General features: G+C 35.7%; 2 protein-coding genes across 3 annotated transcripts in view; both read left to right on the forward strand.

Moving 5' to 3' along the window:
• Positions 1–260: 260 nt before the first annotated feature.
• Positions 261–20,612, forward strand: LOC124358210 (vesicular glutamate transporter 2.2-like). Its single transcript, XM_046810503.1, has 4 exons — positions 261–413; positions 1,528–1,648; positions 2,437–2,570; positions 18,372–20,612. The coding sequence occupies exons 1-4, from the start codon at positions 261–263 to the stop codon at positions 18,516–18,518; spliced, it is 555 nt and encodes a 184-aa protein (XP_046666459.1). The 3' UTR covers positions 18,519–20,612.
• An 86-nt stretch (positions 20,613–20,698) lies between these two features.
• The window catches only part of LOC124356963 (vesicular glutamate transporter 1-like), a 29,893-nt gene continuing 28,178 nt past the window's right edge, over positions 20,699–22,413 (forward strand). For both annotated transcript variants that reach the window (XM_046808301.1, XM_046808303.1), the window contains exon 1: positions 20,699–21,453. The gene's annotated coding sequence lies outside the window, so the exon portion shown is untranslated. The remainder of the gene's footprint in view (positions 21,454–22,413) is intronic.

Below are 22,413 nucleotides of genomic sequence, written 5' to 3' on the forward strand. Positions count from 1 at the left end.
TAACCAAAAAATAGTGTAGGTTTTTATTAATAACAAAAGTATGTATTGTAGCTGGTTTAAAAAGAGTCCCAAACTACAATTGTCTGAGTGAAGTGAAATTCTGCTCTAATCAAAGTATGCATCACGAACATACAAAATTAAGACCGGAACATATTTATCATAATTCATAGCATATACTTTATATTTACTGTATACTTGGATTCTAAACCACTAGAATTGTTTTCGAATCAGTATTCTTACTTATTTAACCATAATGTTTAATGATTGTAGGTATAGTCGGGTTAATATGGTGTGCTGTTTGGTTGACTGTGGTGAAGGACAAACCGGAAGACGATCCTCACATCTCCACAGAGGAACTAAAGTACCTGAGAGAGAATCTTGATTGCGGACCTAATGACTTTATTCCTAAACATGTAGGTAATGGTATAGATTCTTATTGGCCTATCACTTGAGAAACTGGACAAACTTTATTTCTGTTTGTCTGGCTGCATAATATCTTGACAAGAAACTGACCGGTCAAACTGACTTTAAATTTGGCACGAAGCTTCTACATCGTGTTCAATGATGTAGTATTTCACTCTATTAGATTTGGCTGAGCATTAGTAAACATTTTTACATAGGCCTTACCATGATGACAACGAGAAAAAGTAGTAATAAATAACGTAGTACACAGAGTACAACCACATGTGGTTTTAAGAAGTAACACAGTTGCACATCTAGCATAATTATCCGTAACATATTTTGAAAACAGTTAAGTAATCTAAAGACTTTACATTTTGCATGATACTCATTTCTACATAGCTTGGATGAGAGTTGTACACATTTCTTTCTGTATGTTTTTCTGACCACCTCACAGAACACGTGAGGAATGAAATTTGCTATAAACTTGGAATTTGCATGAAATCTCAGCAATTTCTGCCTTATTTTAATACAGTCTATACATTTATTTCAGTTTCAAATTTATAATGTTATTGAAACAGTTCGTGACATTAGCACAATTTTGGCAACCTCCATAAAAGAGGCAACGGCAAGACAGAGTTTTGGCGGCAGTTGATACATTACATCATACAGTTGTCACTAGAATGCAGTGAAAAAAAGCTACAGCTTCAGAAATATAGTAAGTGTTGTTTAAAACCTGCAAAAACACACAAAGACGATTATAAATTTTAGCATTCGCCGCCTCAGACCTGAAGCTTAGTGTAGTCAACAAATACTAGAACACAGTCGTCAGGTTGCTACTCATGATGTCTGATGTCATTATTATGTCTCATTCTTGCCTCCCTACAGTTGCCCATGAACATTATTAAAATAACAGTTTTGAAATGAGAGATGTTTATTCTAAATTTCCCCATCCCAAAACTACTCGTAGATTTAAAGCGTTGAATTAGAGGCCCTAGGTCTCAACCTTCATGTTAAGAAGTAAGTGTATAAAAATGTATACGTAACAAACATTTTGTTGAATAAAAAAAGTCTTTAGACACTTAAAAAAATTTCTAAGAAACTGAGCAACATTTGACTGTTATACAGATTATATATCCTTGGGGCAAGTTCGTCACGTCAATGCCTGTATGGGCCATAGTTGTGGCTCACACCTGCATGAGATGGGGCTTCAGTATACCGGACTTGGATTTGCAGGACTTCATGAGAGGTATCAACTTTATTACATAGCTCTATTTAGTAAATAGATTTACTTTAACTATAATTAAATCTGAAAAATGTTATTTTTAACGATGAAATCAACAAAATACAATATTCAACCAAAGTTGTATTAGTGATGTACAGTTAATCAAACGAAAACTATAACGTGTTAATTGTAATGATGTTAATTATCTGTAACAAATCAATTTTTAAAAGCACCAAACATAACAAATGTAACAGTAAATAAATACTATAAATAATAATACAATTGTTGAAATTTCGAATAAATGGAAATTCTTTTGATTAAGAAATCGATTATACTCGTGCAAAACTGGAAATAAAATTGTGGGAGCCAACGTGTTTGAAGGTCAGAGCATATTGCAAATCGAGCAGTATGTTTTGTAAAAAATAATTCAATAAAAAAAGTCATATGGTGACCAAGATATAAACAGTTTCAAAATGCTTGGATGCATATTTAATGCATTGCCGAAATAAAAAAACCCAAAATGTGTTCAAATCAGTTTGCTTGTTGCCAGGACTTGTTTGGTGCATACTCATAAGCATAATTAAAATTCCTATAAAAAATTATAAAGGTGAAATGATACAATTTATTATATTACATGTTGTCTTATATCAGATCGTAAACTTTATATCAACCTTCGAGCTTTGGAGATAGCTAGATCGTTACCAAATTTATGACTGTGGTAATAATTTAATGACCATTCAATTTATCAACATAATAGTGTTTGTAAATGAGAGATAAATTAGCTTTAGAGTTGATACCGCCTCTGATTACAGATATATTCGACTTCGAGGTAGCTGAAACCGGATTTGTGTCGTTCCTGCCATCTCTATTGATGGCTGTCCTGATGCCGGTCGCTGGAATATTGGCTGACTGGTTGAGGAACTCAGAAGTGCTCACTACCACACAAGTAAACTGGAAACTTTGTGTTGATCGTATTTTGTTATAAGTTTTACTCTGGAACAATATTTTTATACCGGTCGTCGAAGTTGAAGCAGCTAGGGTTTAATATTCTCGGTCCAAATATTCTTTGGCCCTGAAGTAAAAAATTGTCAGTAATGGATGGTGATATTTTTTAATGTCTTTTTCAAATTTATCTGACAAGGTTTGGTGTGAAAAATAACGTACTTAAGTAAGGAAAAACGTTAGTTGCCTAGTTTTGTGCTGACATATTTGGGAAAATCACTAACATAAATTAAAAATACATTCTGCGTTTCATTAATTCTTAATCACAATGATAATTTTTAAATTTTCAGTTTTTTATTCGAGTAAGCAGATAATTATGAGAATGTAAGTTTATAACGGGACATTAAGCCTTTTAAACACTTGCATACTGTGGGTTCACTCTATATGGGGACTGTTTTTATTGAAAACTGATTTCTAATCACCTGCATTATTGAATTTTCAAGATATTTCGTTCATTTTCGTCAAGGCCTTCAGAACCCAAAACCATATATTATGTACAAAAACTTACATACATTTATGTCAGTTTGGCATAATATAGTAAAACAAAAACTAACTCACAATTTATTTAGAACTATGCAAGTTCTTATATATTTTTGGTTTTGTGAGATTTCTATATTTCAGCTATACAAAGTTTTAAGTCGTATATAAAAAAATTGACGAATTAATTGTGAACACGATAACAACTAAACGTTGTGTAATAGATTCAAACTAAACTTGGTACAGGGACAGTATTTTCTACATAACTTAAGTTTGTTAGTTTATTATTATAATTATACTATTATATTTATGATAGTATGATTTGAAAGTTTATTTGAAAGTTTACTATCTTAGTACCAAGCTTAGTTTAATACTACTAGGAATTACGGCAATTAAATTGTTCGAATTATTTCCACATTGTAGCTGTACTCGTACTACTCAAAATGTGTAGCTACTATCTGAAGGTTTTACAGGATATAATAAACGCTTAAGAAGTAATATTATTTTTAATGACCTGGAAAATATAAAACATGTTTCGTTTTGTATATATTGGAGGATCATAATACGAGCGATAACGGACCTCCATTTACTAGTTTTGATTTCAAGAGCATTTTACTTAAAAATTGTATTAAGCGTTCTATGACCCTTCTGTACGCACCAAAGTCGAATGGATTGGCAGAAAGAGCAGTGAAAACAGATAAGCGTAAGTCTAAAACTACTTTATAGGATGACATGAATTTTAGTTCAGTTATAGAAACACACTATATGAAACCATACAAATAAAACCCAATTAATATCTGTTTATATGGAGATCATTAAAATTGGACTATATTACATTAGATCTAATGTAAAAAATGTATTACTTTGTAATCAAAACAAACAAATATCACACTATGATGGTCTAGAAAGCGGGTTTTAGTTTAAAGCTTTAGGAGTAAGGAAAAATGGGTTGACGATACAGTGACTCAACAATTAACTCCAGTAACATGTGAATTTTGTTAACGTCTGTTTGAAATGGAAGAATCGGTAGACCAATTGATAGAACTACAGAATCCAGTTGGCCTAGATGATAAATATTAATCACTAACAATGGCGCGCAAGCGCGATCTGGCAACGCCGCATCCAGCAAACTTGGCACAAGCACATGTCAGAGTCGCGGAGGCTATCTCTACTAAGAGCGGTGACAGAAGTTGCCGAGATAGGCAAAGCGCGGCGACCACTCCCCACTCCAACACAACAACACACGAGTATCTGTGACAATGACCTCGCGCACAGATGTAAACACCGTACTTGTTGTAAATAAACAGACAACTCCGAACAGACGTTACTCCTTACGGTTTCGTAGACCCATATCAAACTAGACCTCTGGTGACAAGAACTATTATCCAGTTATGATCTGTATTTGGTTTCACTGTTACATATAATAGTTGTTATCTTATATTTTTCACGTGTCTTTAATATTACGAGGGTCGTCCAGAAAATAAAGAACGCATCACGGGCGGCGCAGTTCCCCCACCACCGCGGTAGATAGCTTGTTCGTTAGCCACACCTTCTGCCTCAGTGTGAGCTGAGTAGCGGTACCGTGAGGTCACGTTTGCGTCTCCTGTGAAAGTTTAAAATGGCGGCGTTAATTGAAAATCCCGCCAAGTGTGAACTGCGTAGTGTGATACGGTTTCTGAATGCACAGAATGTTCGACCTATTGAAATTTATAGGCAAATTAAGGCAGTTTACGGTGACAATGCGATGAACGAGTCATCAGTGAAAAAATGGTGCATTCAATTTAAGGAAGGTCGAACTAATGTGCACGACGAGGAACGAAGTGGAAGGCCGTCACTCGTTACTGACGAGTTGGCAGCGAAAGTTGATGGAAAAATTCAACAAAACTGTCGTTTCACTTTGAGTGGTCTAGTGGAATTTTTCCCACAAATTTCAAGGTCGCTTTTGCACGAAATAGTGACTGAACGTCTTGGTTATCAGAAAATGTGTGCTCGTTGGGTGCCTAAGATTCTTACTGATGTCCACAAGACTAAACGGATGGGAGCAGCTCTTGAGTTTTTGACTCAGTATGACGAAGAAGGTGATGCGTTTCTTGACCGCATCGTAACGGGTGACGAAACTTGGGTTTCCTATCGAACCCCGGAATAAAGCTCCAGTCAATGGAATGGCATCACTCGAATTCACCAACAAAAAACAGGAAAGAAAAACCAAATTTGAACACCAGGAAATTGATGGCAACAGTTTTTTGGGACCGAAAAGGCCTAATACATGTGGAGTTCATGCCGAGAGGCGAAACAATCAACTCAGAGGCCTACATCGAGACCTTGCATCGGCTTCGCCGCGCTATTCAGAACAAACGACGCGGAATGCTGTCGTCGAAAGTGGTGCTGATCCACGACAATGCTCGGCCTCATTGCAGTGCACGAACCAAAGCAGAACTCAATTCTTTCAAATGGCAAATCTTCGGACACCCTCCGTATAGTCCAGATCTGGCTCCGAGTGACTATCACTTGTTTCCAAAGTTGAAAGTGTTTTTAGGCGGAAAAAACTTTTTGGGTGACGAAGACCTCAAAGAAGGAGTAAAAACGTGGCTTCATTCCTTGGCGGCAGAACAGTATAACGTCGGTATAGAAAAACTGGTGCCACGCTACAACAAGTGCCTTGACAGTTCCGGCGATTTTGTAGAAAAATAGAGTAAGTTTATAAGTATTTATAAATAAATTTTCATGCTCTTATCTTTTGTTTTTATTGACTTATAACAAAACGTTCTTTACTTTCTGGACGACCCTCGTACATTATCCTTGATTACAAAACATTAATCTTATAATATAAATAACTAATTGCTAATTCGTTTTTATGGTGTTGACTGATAAGTGATAATACAAATATGCAGTAACCACACGACACCTGTGTCCCCACCGCCCAAAGCTTACCAGTTGATTCGGAGTATATGTTTAAGCCCTACCACCAATGCGCTACAAAGTCTACTGGCATCGAAAGCTGGTAGTCTGTTTTCAGCCAAAAATAACTACCAAGGGTTTATGGTTCGTATTTAGCTAAAAGGGATTACAAGAAACATCTTGGTTAAACTTTTACACCATACACAATGCCAAGAGCTTGTTTACTATTTGGGAGTACTGTTTTACAGCATCATTTAACACTCCACTGTCAAAAGGGGTAGGCCTTTCCGTACCACCCTTTTAAAGTTGACTGAGCACATCCGCGATAACGTACGCGCTAGCATCAAGTGTTAAAGGTTAACTTTAAATCAGGGTTAAAATGAGCTAGTACTTGGTCTGAATAAGTGCTTTTTTACCTCATCATATGCTTTGCTGTATGCTAAATTCCTTACAAATTTAACATGTACATTTGTGTGAGCATTTTTGATATTTTGGTACGTAGTAACAAACTAAGCCAAGAAAAGCCTTATACTGAGTTACATCTTTTGGTTCTGGTTCAGGCAATATCACTCAATTTTTTGTGAAGTTCCTAAGCCTTGTTTATTAATTACAAAACCCAAATACTCCAGGCTATCACAAAAATATACATTTCTGTATTAATTCTAAACCCACTATCCTTTGGTCTCTTACAAGCCTGTTTTAATCCACCCATAAGTTCTGATACATTTTGTTCTATTACAAGAAAGTCGTCCAGGAACTCTGTCACACCGAGTATTCCTTCTAGGGTTTGTTCAATGGTTCTTTGAAATATACCATGATCAGATGATATACCTTAAGATAATCAGTTGGACACTTCAAACCTTTGTGATTACTGATTGTACAATACTAATTACATTAGTAATTTAATCTCAACTGCCAATAAGCTTGAGAGAGATATATTTTAGAAAATCTCTCACCGATCTGTAAACGAGAAAACAATTCCTCAATCTTAGGGGCGTCTACCTAACTTTAAAAATTAATTAATTAGAACCACATAATCTAAGCTGTCCGTTAACTTTTAACACTAGAACAATGGGTGTAACCCACTGACTTGTATTACTGCTGAAATTATTACTTCCGTTTCTACATATTTTAGCAACAAACTTTAAATTGCTCTGTAGATATTAATTGGCATTAATTAGTCTACACACAACGGTTATGGTAGCGCGGAAATAGTTTCAATGCACAGGGTTTCCGGGAGAGTTAAACTAAAGCTGATAAGACATGAGTTTTCTGGTATATAAAAATAGAAACTGACTCATTTTCTATAAAAAGCATTGATAACAGACCGGCACAGGATTACGTTTACTGCTGCCTGGTTCGCGCATGCGCACAACGAATTCAGGTTAGGCAGCGCCAACTCCAAACTTCCTTGCTCGCAATCACTTTCCCGCAGTCAGTCGCCCAGCCACCGGTAATAGTACAAAATTATCGAGGCGCCTGTACTTTTGTGAATGCAACGATGACGTTGTAATGTGTTGCAGGAATATCATACAAAAACTTGAAGGAACTTATTACTACTATATCGGACATTATTTAAATGTATTGTATGACATACAATTTGAGGACATGTCTTAAAAAACTGACTGTCTTAATTTTAGAACCAATGGAAATTTTTTTATTTTTGATCGTATGTGATAATTTGACTCAGGATTTATCTATATTGAGTATTTATTTTATTTTAGTTATACTCTAAAGAGAAAAACAATGGACTTTATGTTAGAGACAAAAAAAGGGCAAACCTTGTATTATTACAGAGTACGATAATTATCGTGAAAGCTACACACTGGGCAACGGAGACATTGTTTGTATTGGGCGTGCTTGTTAGGCTTAAAATTAATTGAGATCCAGAGAAAACCGAAATAAGTGTTAGTTAAGATAAACAGCGGCCCACACCCCGTCACTCACCGGTTTCTTTCGTCCCCCGGTTCCGTCAGTCCCCTAATCTCGACTTCATCACCCGACCTTATGACGATTCCGCCCCTGGTGTCACAGTTGTTGGCAAGGAAGAGGATGTACAGTGTTGAGGTACAAACTGATGTTGACCACCTAAAAAGTAAGGACCAACTGATTGCTCGAATATCAGAGCTAACAATGAACCGACAACAGCTAAAGAAAGAAATTGAGGATCTCAACTCCACAAATGCACTTTCAAAGGAAACAGTAGATGTTACATCTGTACTGACACAGCTTACTCAGTCAATAGCTGTGTTGACACATCTCTCGCCAATGACTTGGCAGTTGGTATTGTTTGATGACTTAAGGGTACGAATTCTGCGGTTCAAATCGAAAGTTCTGGTGATATCGGAGATTGTGTCTAATGTCAGGGTTGCGAGATACTACGTGAGAAATCACGCAATATGATTAAGCCACTACGAACTCGAATGAAAGAAAAGTAATATTACATAAACAACTTTAGCTTTCAAAGCTCCCTGTTGTCGGTCATCCGACGGATGATGTATGTGGACTCCGGATGCGAGTTCGGGTGCGGCAACCAGTCATATACTCCAGAATGTGTCTGATATGATTAGTGACTTCGGAGATGAGGACGTTTTGGTGATCATGGCGGCCACTAATGACGTAAACGGTGTCACTCCGCGAAAATATCGCGCGGCTATGGCTCTTCCGGGGCAATTACGATTCATTAATAGACATCAACAAACTCAGTTCATTTGCTGTCTCTCTGTTCCACCACCATCATGAGCATTGGAATATTCTTCCGAATATAGACGTTAGGAGAATCAATGAAAAGCTGAAAGATCTACGAGAGGTAGATGTTGGAGTTGTACACATTACAGATTTCCGAAGACACTTGTTCACAAAATGGATAGCATCTTGACAGTCTGGGCAAGTGTATCTAGTGTGCAAGAATCTGCGAAATCATACGCCATGGTGCTCCGATCCGGCAAGCTGACACATCTTCCAACCTCTGTCCAAGAACACGCCACCCTCGGGCCAAGTCTGCAACCGGTGGCGTCACATTCTAGCTTCCGGCAGACATCAGGCGCGTTGATGGTAGAAATCCAGTGGCCGACAACCACAAGTGGTAAAACCTTCACGCTACCCTACGATACCTACGCGGAGGCGATAAAAGCAACCTAAGCTTCAACGCAGGTAGAGGATTATCGGGGAGACTCACCGAACGAACCACCGATCTTGAAGAAATGGACCAACATGAGCTAACACCTTTAGAGATACAGTAGTCACCCAAGCCTACTGAATGCAATGTTTTTTTACCGAGGTATTCCCGGGATTGACCAAACCTTAAACAACATAAATCGTAATGTTTGCAAATTATTTAAAATTGTCCATCAGAATTCTCAAATAGCCAAAAATAAATCAAACGAATTTAAATTTTTTGCCAATAGCTCAATCTAGATGGCTATATAGTCTCAGAACATGGGTACACTGATGAAGCTATTCACTTTTTTAAATTAATAATGTTGAATTGGGCAAATCCTGTCACAGAAAAAATCACAAAAGTGGGGGTGTGATCTTTGTGAAATAGCACACAAAATATAACTTTAAAATTAATCCAGGCGTCCGAATTTGACCTAGAGATAGAGGGCATAGAGGTTTTCACGGATCCCTTTCGAGCGGTCGCCATTGTGGACTTCTATATATCTCCGAGCGGCCGCAGGGGTGCCTTTTTCGAGGGGGTTTGAGGCTCTTCTTTGTCATATTCTCGCAAATTTTCATAAATTTGTAATACATGGAATTATAATATACGTATTAGACTCGTAAGATGCTCTAACTTAGCGTTTTTAAGATACTCTAGCGCCATTCAATTTGACCTCGCCTGTGAGCTCCCCTACCAGGATGACTGCGGCGTCGAACAGTGCAATTGACAATGTAATCACAAATATATCCAACTACTCGGTGTCGGTTGTGAGTACAGCTATTACGACCATTACGCCCAGAGGACGGTAAAATTGGTGGGTGTTCTCTGAGGGAGGACGCCTCTCAAATCACGTGTAGAAGGGTTTCTAAGCCCCAAAGCGTGGCCATGCTTAAAAACATCGAAAAATTGAAAATTAGTAATTTCTAAATAATTATAATAATACTAATGAGATTTTCTCTGCATTCAATGATACTCTCAACTTGAATGTAACTTGCCTCTCAAAAAGGTAATTGCTGAGAGTGAAATTAAAAAGAACTTGGTGGAATATTCTGGGAGTTCTCGTATCAAGACAGAATTTAAGTTTTACTCATAACTAGTAGAAACTTCCGCAGGTAGAAATTTATTAAAGTTTTTTGGAAACTAAAATATATATGAAGGTTACTAAACCTGCAAAATCACATAACTTAATTGGGATTTCGGAAAATCTAAAATCTTCATGAAAACACCTTGGAATATAATTAATTCAAAAACAAAACCCTTTAAAACCAAATTAAATTATTGATAAATGGAAAAATCACAACTGGCCCCCAAACTGAAGCAACGGAATTTAATAACTTTTTAATAATCAAGTTCCCCTCTGGACCAGCACGAGGTACCTTTTATGATGCTTTCTCCTGTGTGTAAGGCGGAGGCTCACCAGATATATAAAAAAAACAAACAAAAACAACTGTAGATATCAACGGAACATCAATTTGGCTAATCAACAAATGTTCTAAGAGCATTGTTAGTCCATTAACTAAAATTATAAACCTCTCGCTTGAAAGTGGCGTATTTCCAACCGAAGTGAAAAGGACCAAAGTACAAACAATTCGGCAAACAATTACCGGCCCATTTAAATTATGCCAGTATTAAGCAATGTATTTCAAAAAATTTTTAAACATACTTTCCATATATCTGGAAAAACAGAATCCTCACTGGCAAAACAGTTTAGGTTTAGACTATTGACGTCAAAAATTGAGGCCGTGACAGAAATGATTGACTTAATCCTGAAAGGCATAGAGAAACGTCAACAGAATCTTAGCGTATTTTTTGAGCTGCCTGCCTTTTATTTTGTAGGCACGACATTTGATTGAGCAAACTCGAGTACTACGATGTGCGAGTGTTTCTCATCGTTGGCTTAAGTCCTATTTACAAGACAGAAGCCAGTGTGTCCAATCTCTAAGTCTATAATCATCAAATCGCTCCACAGAGTCTCTCAGGGGTCGGTCCTTGGGCCCGTCATTTTTTAATATACGTCAATAATGTAGATTCGTCCATCCCAAGCGGGAAAATTATTCAATACGTTGACTACACGTCTCTGATCAGGACAGCTTCCTTCAGGGAATAAGAACACTCGAATTTAAACTCTTGCTTCTAGTACTTTGCGTTATATTAGCGACAAACCATTATAAAACAAGTAACATTCATTTCTCCTTCAAAAATATAAATTTTAAATAAAATCCTACGATAATGATGGAAGTTCCTAGGATTACACCTCGACAGAGGCTTGACCTGAAACTACCACATTGGCAGTGTGTGTGCAAAAGTTGTTTCAGGCATATTTGGTCTTCAAAAAAATTTTTTGATATCACAATACAATTAATGGCCTATTTTGGCCATATTTACCCGCATCCATCGTACGGTATTAGACTGTGGGGTAGTTGCACCAAATCATACTTTGATAGAGTTTTTCGACTAATTGATAAATTAAAATACAGCGAATCGTATAAAGATGCCTTCAGGTATCTTGGCCGCTGACTCTTAAGTGCTTGTACTTGTTTGAGACTGCCCTTTACTGTTGTTTCAAATGTACATTTACTCCTGGCAGAGCAGTGCACCAGCAATTTCCGTACCGCCCAGCACCGTCATGCCGCTTTTGAACGTATGACATAGGAAGCTGGTATCAAATACTCAATAACCTTCCTAAAGGCCTAAGTTCAGAAACAAATTCCTCAAAATGTAAAGCTCGTTAAAGGCGCAGACTTTCCTTTTTTATGAAATTCTTCAGGTTATAATCGTTGCAAAGAGACTAATGTATATTGTAAAATGAATAAATCTACAACCTACTAATTTATTAATGAATGAATCCGACGGAAAATTCATTAACTTACTAAATTATTTAATAGGAAGCTAATCGGGTTCTAAACTGAACTTCAGCTAATATGAACTTCGATTTGTATTAATTCCGGTTCACTACTAGTTTCGTCCTGATGGGATTTAAACAAAGGTTAAAAATAATTGATTAGATCTTTGCTAGCTAACAATGCCATAGTTTAATTGAATCATAGAAGAAAATTAGTCTTTATTTTGATTATAATTATAACATTCACGCAATTACGTTGGGTTTAATTTACATTCACTTAAAAATAAATTACAACAAACAGACTTTAATGCAAATTTTAATAAATAAAAATCAAAACTTTTAATTTATTTTTTTTAGATGAATTTAATTTAAAAATGTCTATTGTAATGTTAAGTACAACGAGATAGTGAACAAGAATAAATCCTGTTTAAAAGATATTTAGCAAGATTTTGTTCAAAATTTCTGTTTCTTATTTAAGTTATTACTATTATCTTCATTTTTAGAATATAATGACAATGAAAAAAACAGTTATTCTGGAAATACAAGATTGTAGTGAAAATGATACTGACCAAACTATATAAACGATATTAATGAACATGTATACAGGGTGATTCATGAAGTTCTCCCCCCACTTCTACAGCACATTGTACTAGTAAAAATAATGAAAAAATGTTATATAAACATAGGTCCGAAAATGCTTCGTTAGCGAGTTACAGCTAGCGAAAGATTTCGCCTGTATTCCTGGGTAAAGAGTAAAATAAAGCCATACTGAACTTTTGGAAAGGTTAATTAAGTAAGAAATATCGTGGATTCTTATGTATTTTTACCTGATAAAGCTAATAAAATAGGTTTCAGAACTGTACCTGTAGTAGTTTTTGAGGGATTCAGGGTTAAATGCAAAAAATTGGGGCACGAAACAATGTTTTTTTAAGTTTGATGTACAATAACTTTGTTAAATTGGTAATAAATACATAAAATCAACAAACATTAATTGTAGGGAATTTAATTCTGAGAAAATTGATATAATCAAAGTCTAAAATAAAACAGAAATAAGTACCAAAAAATCGATTTTATTCAGTATAATACATTACTAGTTTTAAGCAAAATTAATCAGGTTGGGCCAACCGTACGCACCTTTTTATAATAGATGTTCGAAAATGAAGCCAGCATTATCAATACATTTTGCAGCACGTTTGTGTATTGCTTTTGTTGCGTTTCTTAATTTTTCAGGACTTCCCTGTATCTGCACAGCCGAATTTATAATACGGGCAATTAATTCATGACGAGAATTCACTTTTGTCTTGTATACAATGTCTTTCATCCATCCCCAGATGCAATAATCCAATGGAGATAGATCTGGTGATCTTGGTGGCCAAGGGTGAGGCCCTCCACGACCAATCCAGTGTCCAGGAAATGGATGATTTAAATAAGCAGAAACGGCACGTGAAAAGTGGGGAGGTGCTCCGTCATGCTGGAAGTACAAATTTTGTCTGAGATGTAAAGGAACATTCTCTAACAGCTGCGGCAACTCTTCTTGAAGGAAATGCAAATAGAACTCAGCATTTAGGCGTCCAGGTAATATGAAAGGTCCAATCAGCCGATTGTGCAAAAGGCCACACCAGACATTGACGCTAAATCGGCGTTGAAAGTTCTGTTCCACTACCTCATGTGGATTTTCTTCTGCCCATGAGTGTTCATTGTGCAAGTTACTGACACCATCCCGAGTGAATTGTGCCTCATCCGTAAACAAAATACGCTTGTAGAGTTGATTATTAATATTCAAAAAGTTGCAAAACTCCAAGCGAAGCGGACCATCCCCTAGCTGTAGATGTTGAACCTTTTGTTTATGAAACGGATAAAATTTGTTTCGATGTGACCTCCACACCGTTGACTGCGAAACTCCTATCCGCCTAGAAATACGTCGTGTACTTACACCTGGACTGCGATGAACAGCATTAATAACAATATCATCATCAAGTTGGACAGCTCGTTCATAATTGGTTCTAGTACTTGGTAGTGATCCTGTTTCCCGAAGAGTACGAAAAGTTCCTGAAATTGTTTTGGTATCTGGAATCCTCCTATTAGGGTAACGTAGTTCATATTCTTCTACAGCAGCTCTAGCATTACCATTACAGTAACCCAAAATAAAAAGCATATCAGCGTATTCCTCTGATGTAAATAAGTAAGGCATTTTTTCGCTGAATAAACAATCGAATTATAACTCACAGAAAAATTGCATTTAATAACAAGATTCACAGAACCCGATCTCCTGCTGTAGCTTGCAAAACACCACTAATACACAGTTCTAACGTAACAGTACAGAATACCATTGTTGATCAGCTGTTATTCGTGCGTTACCAACTTAGAAATTAATAAAACAAAAAACTGCATTTCGATGATTAGTAAACAATAATGGGAAAATGTTTGCTTCATTTATTTTCGAACATTTGATGTAAATTTTTATTAAAAAAAATACAACGTAATAAAACATGATATTTTTATTTACAAACAAATTTATTTAACAGTTAATCTTGTTTTCTCAATTTATCTCATCATTAAGGAACAAACATTTTGTTTTTGTTTTATTTTAACTAAATACCGTACGGTATTTCTTTACAGCTAGTAATGTATTATACTGAATAAAATCGATTTTTTTGTACTTATTTCTGTTTTATTTTAGACTTTGATTATATCAATTTTCTCAAAATTAAATTCTCTACAATTAATGTTTGTTGATTTTATGTATTTATTACCAATTTAACAAAGTTATTGTACATCAAACTTAAAAAAACATTGTTTCGTGCCCCAAATTTTTGCATTTAACCCTGAATCCCTCAAAAACTACTTCAGGTACAGTTCTGAAACCTATTTTATTAGCTTTATCAGGTAAAAATACATAAGAATCCACGATATTTCTTACTTAATTAACCTTTCCAAAAGTTCAGTATGGCTTTATTTTACTCTTTACCCAGGAATTCAGACGAAATCTTTCGCTAGCTGTAACTCGCTAACGAAGCGTTTTCGGACCTATGTTTATATAACATTTTTTCATTATTTTTACTAGTACAATGTGCTGTAGAAGTGGGGGGAGAACTTCATGAATCACCCTGTATGTATTACTTTAATATTTAGAAGTCAGTGATCATTGTAATATATGAAATGTAATAAATATGAATAAAATTAATAGAAATTATGAACTTTTATGTTAACGAATTTGGAGTCTCATTTCATCATCAAATATAAAAAATAACTATTTAATAATTAGGAAAAGTACTTTTTCAAGATATATATTCACAGCCCGCTATTAGAAGTCACTTCTGTCGGTCAGTTCCGCGACTGCATTTTCATTTGTTTACGTTTTGGTAAATCTGTCATTTCACTTCGAAAGCATGTGGAAAATATACATCCGTAGCCTGCCAAAAAAGTAGTCACATCAACAAGGAGCGACAGTGCTTCCTCACTAACACGCCTTGATAGCTACTGAAAGGACAAACGTACTGACATTCTAACATCAAAATGGTCGCGATAGTCCCGCCCCTAGCAGCTACAGAGTGAACATGCGTGACGTTCCGTGACGCGAAACAGAAGCCATCTTTATAGTTTCGTTGCTAATTTCCGTTGTTACTGTTAGTAGAAATGGTTATCTAAAGGCATAAGCGCAACCTCAATACACTTGCCTTCGGCATCAGGAATATTAAGAAATATTCACAGAATGTTGCGTTACTTTTACCATACGCAGGTTATAATATTTTACTCGGCACTTACACTGTATGTTCCATACTCTCGTTGCCATTGTAACGTACTGGTAGTAGGAGCAGTAGGGGTTGAAATAAATACTTGAATGAAATGGTAAGCTTGGGGCCGCAGGGACACAGATGTTGTGTGGGTACTGCATGGCTGGAGACTGGCGAGGAAGCAAGGGATCGGCAGACCAGGTCCGGGTGGTGTGATGTGACGTCACAGAAAAAGAACTAATGAGCATCGCTTATTTAGATAGGCTGAAGTGGTTTGACATTCAACGTTACCAACATAACGGTACAACATATTCAATTATAGTACATCATGGTACAATAATACACATAAGCCAGTCATAGTTTGTCGAGATGGTGACAGGAGAAGACGAGGCTTGGGTTGCTTGTTTTATAATTCTAAACCATGTGATTAACCCCTTTAAGGACCAACCGTCTGATTTATCACCGGCGGACTTTTCATATTTTTTAAGAGATATTTTAATCTTCTTTATGGAATAAATATACTATTTTTCTATTCCCTGTATGTTTCTTACTATGATATCAAATTTTAAACGTCTTTGGAATCATCAGCTTGGTGAAAAAAAATATTTTACGGCCATGTTGCATCTTAATGTTGTCAGGGTACTTTGGGATTATACCGACCACACCCAGACATGAATCGTTATTTGACATTTTGCTTCTACTGATTACTAGATTAGCGTAGAACAATATTTCGTCAATATAAAACAGGAATTGTCTTATTGCAAACCCCTCCCCATCCTCAGACAGAGGTCAAAGTCGAGCGGTCTAGTAGATAACGTGATTGCAGAGTCTCGCCGCCCGTTCAGCTGGTGCGTCGCTCCATAAATTTTAAGTTTATTAAGAATTATATGATTATCTTACAATATCAAATGTCCTAAATAAAGAGATGGTATAATTCTCTTTATAGAGTAAGTTATGGCAAGTTTAGTCTTTGACCCAGGTTTACAAACATATTGACTTTCGTTTAGTATTTTATTAATTTCTAGGAAATCATAAATTCTTCAAAGAATGGTCTTTTCAAATACCTTGCCAATATTGGGATTATGGCTATTGGTCTGTCGCAATCTGGATCTTACTTTTTAGGATTTTTTGTTAAAGTTATGATTTTTGTTAAGTTTAGATTAGATGGAAATATCCCTTCATTAAAGAGATGGGTGAGAATAAGAGAGGGTTGAGAGATAAACAACTTTAAAGGAGAACATGGAAATCTCAATAAATCTTGGGATTTGTTTGTTTTGTTTTTAATAAAATAATGCTAGTTTGATTTGATTGTGGTTGATATCTAAAAAAAAGGAAAGACTGGAATGCATTTGGAATGACAGATAGTTAATATTGAGAACGCTTAGTGCAGGAGGATAGTGAATGTGCTTATCAATCAGCATCATTGGCGGAAGTATTACTAAGAGATGGCGTGATCACGAAAGGATCGGTAATTATCTCTCTCACAATTTTTTGTTTAAGGGGTATGCCTTTTGAAAACATTTTTTAGATTTACAGCTATTAATGACCTCCCAAGTAGTATTAACAGGGTTACTGCTATTCAAAATAGATTCCAAGGAGTCAACCTTTCTTTTTTTTATAAAGCTATATCCTTTTATTTTTTGCAATGAGTAATAAATCAGATATCCTCACTTCTTTTTTTCCATCATTATTTATTTTACGTTCACTATAAGTTACATTTCACAATTAACGAATCCTATAAGTGATATTACGAAAATGTGTTTGTTCACAGACAAGTCCACAGACGTAGTCTTGAGATGGAAAACATATCTTGTATATCCTGTATTTTAATTTATGGCTTAACATAAAACATTATGTTCTGTCTCCAGACCAGTACGCAGTATGTAAACACCTCCACACACAGACGATATACCACAGACACATGTTGGACACATTATGCATACTATGAAGGACACAGGGTTTTTCCGGACATTTGCCATCGTTCAGTGAAACAAGAAAACAGTAACACTACGTTTCGAGATCTGCAATCTGATCTCTTCTTCAGGTAAAGAACTAACCTAATACATAATTACAAACTAAGTTAAAATAAACAAATCTTACTAAAGCGTTGTGGCACGCCTAAGTCAGGAATCACAACCTACATGTTGTTGTCAACTTCACTAACACTAAAGACATGCACTTAATACAAAACTATACAAAACACTAATCATTAATGATTAGTGTTTTGTATAGTTTTGTATTAAGTGCATGTCTTTAGTGTTAGTGAAGTTGACAACAACATGTAGGTTGTGATTCCTGACTTAGGCGTGCCACAACGCTTTAGTAAGATTTGTTTATTTTAACTTAGTTTGTAATTATGTATTAGGTTAGTTCTTTACCTGAAGAAGAGATCAGATTGCAGATCTCGAAACGTAGTGTTACTGTTTTCTTGTTTCACTGAACGATGGCAAATGTCCGGAAAAATCCTGTGTCCTTCACAATCCTTCCATCGTCAAAAATAACCTTTAATGCATACTATGTTAATGTCTGAGGTTCAAGTTTGCAAGTGAAGACAAGGTATAATGATAGGGCGGCACGGCGCGGATGCCTTAACTTAGCTTATCGTCCATTACATAATACTTTTTTTTGTTATAGGTGCTGAAAGTTTTCAACTGCGGTACCTTCATAAGTCAGGCGATATTGATTTTGCTTGCAGGACACTTACGCTCCGTTTTCGGTGTGTTATTGTGTCAGGTAATGCCCATAGGGCTGTCAGCGTTTGCCAGGGCTGCCATCAGGTAACTTTATACTGACTAGCTGTATCAACTTCATAACTGTTATCAGACATTGATAGCGTAAGCAAGTAAACAGTATTCGTAAAACTAATATCTCCATAATATTGTACACTAATACAACGTTAACGGTGCGTAATTGTGTCTGGTAAAGGCCCTAGGGCTAACAACGTTTCCCTTCAGGTATATATCCCATACAGCACAAACCTATTTAATGTATATGCAGTGTATAACTACCATGGAAATCCACGATACTCATGGGATTTACGTGGTATCCACAGGATGTACACGGGATATTCATATTCCCGATTCAGTATATATCTACCATGTATAGTATGTGGATTTTCTGTGGATATTTTATATACATTCGATTAATCCACAAATGTAAACTGTATGTACATTAGATCATCCATGGATATTCGATATATCCACAAGATATCCATTCAATGCATACCTTTACATCCTTTTATATCCATTAGTTACAAATACCTTTCTAATAGTTGACTTTTAACTCCTCTCAAAAAAGCCTTAGGGTTTTCTGCACTTTTAGTTTCAACATCAACAGCATTTAATAATCTGACTGACTGCACATAAAAAGATTTACTATATGTCACGGTTCTGTGAATTGGAAACTGCAAGGTTTCACTACCAAAACGTGTCTCTCTAAGGTGTACATTGTTCATAAACGTATACTTTTCATACAAATATTGAGGTTCTTTATATGTCAAGGCCTTAAAAGCCAAAGCAAGAATATTATACTCAATTCGTTCTTTAACCTTTAACCAACCTAAATCTCTAAAATACTGAGTAACATGATCGTCCAACCGTAAATTGAAAATAAATCTGATACATGCATTCTGTGCCCTTTGTAACTTTGCTATCAACTCACTATTCAAATCACAGAAGGCTACACTAGCATAGTCAAACAACGGTTGAACAAGAGTTGATATCAATAATTTCTTAATATTCACTGAAGGACTAAAGCACAATCCTCTAAATTGATGCAAACACTGAAAAACTCGCTTATGTATGTAGTTGACTTGCTCTGTCCAAGATAAAGTGTTATCAATTCTTAAACCTAAATTCTGAACCATACTTTGATACTCTAACACATTACCATCTATAATTACAGGTTCCACTAAATTAAAATCTACTGTATTTAACAACCTTCTACTTCCTAAGATAATTGGTTTGCATTTACTGATGTTTAAACTCAATCCATGATTGTGGCACCATTTAAAAAGAGTATCTAAATCTGCATTTATAAAGTTAATTGAGTTATTTAAATCTTTTACATTAGTATGGATATATAATTGCAGATCATCGGCGTACAACATGGATTTACTAAAAACAAGTGACTCACAAATTCTATTTATATACAAGCTAAACAACAAAGCAGACAAAGTCGATCCCTGTGGTACCCCTAACGGATTATGCTTCCAATCCGACAATAATCCACTACCTGTTTTCACTCTTTGCATTCTATCCATTAAATAAGAGTTAAACCACATAATAGCACTTTCACTAAAACTATAAGATTTAAGAATAGACAGTAATAGCCTATGTTGAACACAATCAAAAGCACGTGTGAAATCTAGCAGTACCATTATAGTTAATTGGCGAGTGTCTATTGCACGCCTAACATCATCAGTTATACGAATTAGAGCCGTTTGTGTACTGAAGTTAGTCCTATACCCTGATTGATACTTATATACAATGTTATTATTACTAACAAAGTTACATATTTGTTGATAGGCTATTTTATCAGTTACTTTACCCAAAACACATAAAATAATTATCGCTCTATAGTTTTTGCACTCACTCGGGTTCGCAACTTTGGGAGAGAGAAACATGATATCTAGCCATGTTTCAGATTCTGGTCTGTGGTATGTGGGGTTTAATGGTAATATAGACATATTCAAATTTTTAACAGTATCCAATAAATACGTTTTTTCGAAAAACACACGACCAGTACTTAAATTTATGTTAAAGTCTCCTATTACTAAGACATATTTATACACTGGAAGTAAATTGGCTAAAACTATGGAGAGAGAGAGAGAGAGAGAGAGAGAGAGAGAGAGAGAGAGAGAGAGAGAGAGAGAGAAGAGAGAGAGAGAGAGAGAGAGAGAGAGAGAGGAGAGAGAGAGAGAGAGAGAGAGAGAGAGAGAGAGAGAGAGAGAGAGAGAGAGAGAGGTGTTACGCGCAGTATTTAATGTTTTATTCTTTTCACGACAGTTTTTTATATTATATTCTTTATTTATTCTATATTTCAATATTATTTCAGTCTTTTACGAACTATTTATTCTGCTCCCCAACTCTATGTAAGCATAATTATTACTGTTAATTCAAGTTTCTATTTACGAAAATGCCAAGCATGTATGTGTTTTGTTTCTTTTCTCAAACCCTAAAATTGTCATGCTGTTCAGTTTCCCTGAGTGTCGAGTTATAAACGTTGATCACACGATTCTAAAATGTCAAAACTCACTCATTTTTAAATAAGAAACTTTCCTGGGGTAAGATCCCAATATGTACTCTCACAATATGTGTTATAAGTCGGCACCCCTGTGCAGCGTACTCTGATGAAGATTGGCAATTATTCTCTGTCTTCGATTACCACCTTAGTGTAAGATACTAAACTCAACTAAACTAGTATTTGGTTCAGTGTTCATAAAGTTAATATTATATTGTAAGTTAAGCGTAATATATATCACTAATTTAGTGTTTAATGTCGTATTATGTATTTTTATTGTTGTAAGATGACAAAGTAGATATTTATTTTACTTGAGGATTGTTCAGAAGGCTAAAATTTGTGTTTGTGTTTCAGTGTAAATCACCTGGACATAGCGCCTCAGCATGCCAGTGTTCTAATGGGACTTTCCAACACATTTGCATGTGTTATAGGCTTTCTGAGTCCATTTCTTAATGAATACATCCTCAAAGATAGGGTTAGTTATTCTCTCTATCCTATTTTATGATTATTTTGAATTAATCATGCATTATTGTAAAAACATATAAAACAGTTTATATAACTGTAGTACACCAAATCACAAACATTTGCTTTAAAGAAGTACAAAAGCGAGAATAAAATAAAAGAGTAATTTAGGCTTTACGTTTAGTATGCTATAGTTAAATTAATTCGTGTATCACCTAAACTTTTCCGTTTATCCGCAAGTTACATTCGCTACATTGGGGATACTACAAGTTCAACATCTCCTCCAGTTAGTCACATTAGTAGTACACAACGTCAGGGTATGAAAATCTCGGCTATAGTAGAACATAGGTTATAAAACTAACCACGCAATAGAATTTGATAAAATACAAATAAGAATATTCAGTGTAGCGTCTAAAATCTGACGCTGTCGCAGACTCGACATCTGGAATCTGGACTCATGTTCTTCTGAAGACAACGCAACAGACACTACAGAACCACAACTAACACTTACTTCGTTTCGACATCAGAGACTACAAAATATTGTGTAATCTATGAGAAAAGATATTTTCATTGGTGCACAAATATGTTCACTAGGATGTTTCACTACAAATAGACACAAACCCAAAGCTGAGTGGAGCTGCCATGTCTCCTACACATAATGAAGTTAGAGTGGGAAGGGTTGATTATATACGAATGTTGAGTTAGGTCCAGTCCACCTTCCTCTTAGTGCAGCGTCTGAAGTCTGATGCTGTCCCGGACAATTCCTGGTCCAGTGGATTTCAGACACTGGACTAAGAGTACGGTGAACTGGATCTAAACTCAACATTCACATTGAATCAATCCTTCCCATCACAGATATGTTATCTATAAAACAGAAGTACTTGCAAAAATTCCATACTATTATTCTAGGGTAATAAGAAAACCGTATAAATAACGAACGATGACTAAACTGTAATAAGGAAAGTCAAATTAT

This window comes from Homalodisca vitripennis, chromosome 3 (genome assembly GCF_021130785.1).
Source record: "Homalodisca vitripennis isolate AUS2020 chromosome 3, UT_GWSS_2.1, whole genome shotgun sequence".
In the NCBI taxonomy this organism is placed as follows: Eukaryota; Metazoa; Arthropoda; class Insecta; order Hemiptera; family Cicadellidae; genus Homalodisca; species Homalodisca vitripennis.

What these genes read in the sequence shown, in the direction of transcription:
- LOC124358210 (XM_046810503.1), top strand. Translation starts at nt 261, where the DNA reads ATGATTGTAGGTATAGTCGGGTTAATATGGTGTGCTGTTTGGTTGACT. An exon ending in ATGACTTTATTCCTAAACAT is followed by an intron (nt 414 to 1,527) that starts GTAGGTAATGGT and finishes ACTGTTATACAG; the next exon opens with ATTATATATCCTTGGGGCAA. An exon ending in AAGTGCTCACTACCACACAA is followed by an intron (nt 2,571 to 18,371) that starts GTAAACTGGAAA and finishes TTTTTGTTATAG; the next exon opens with GTGCTGAAAGTTTTCAACTG.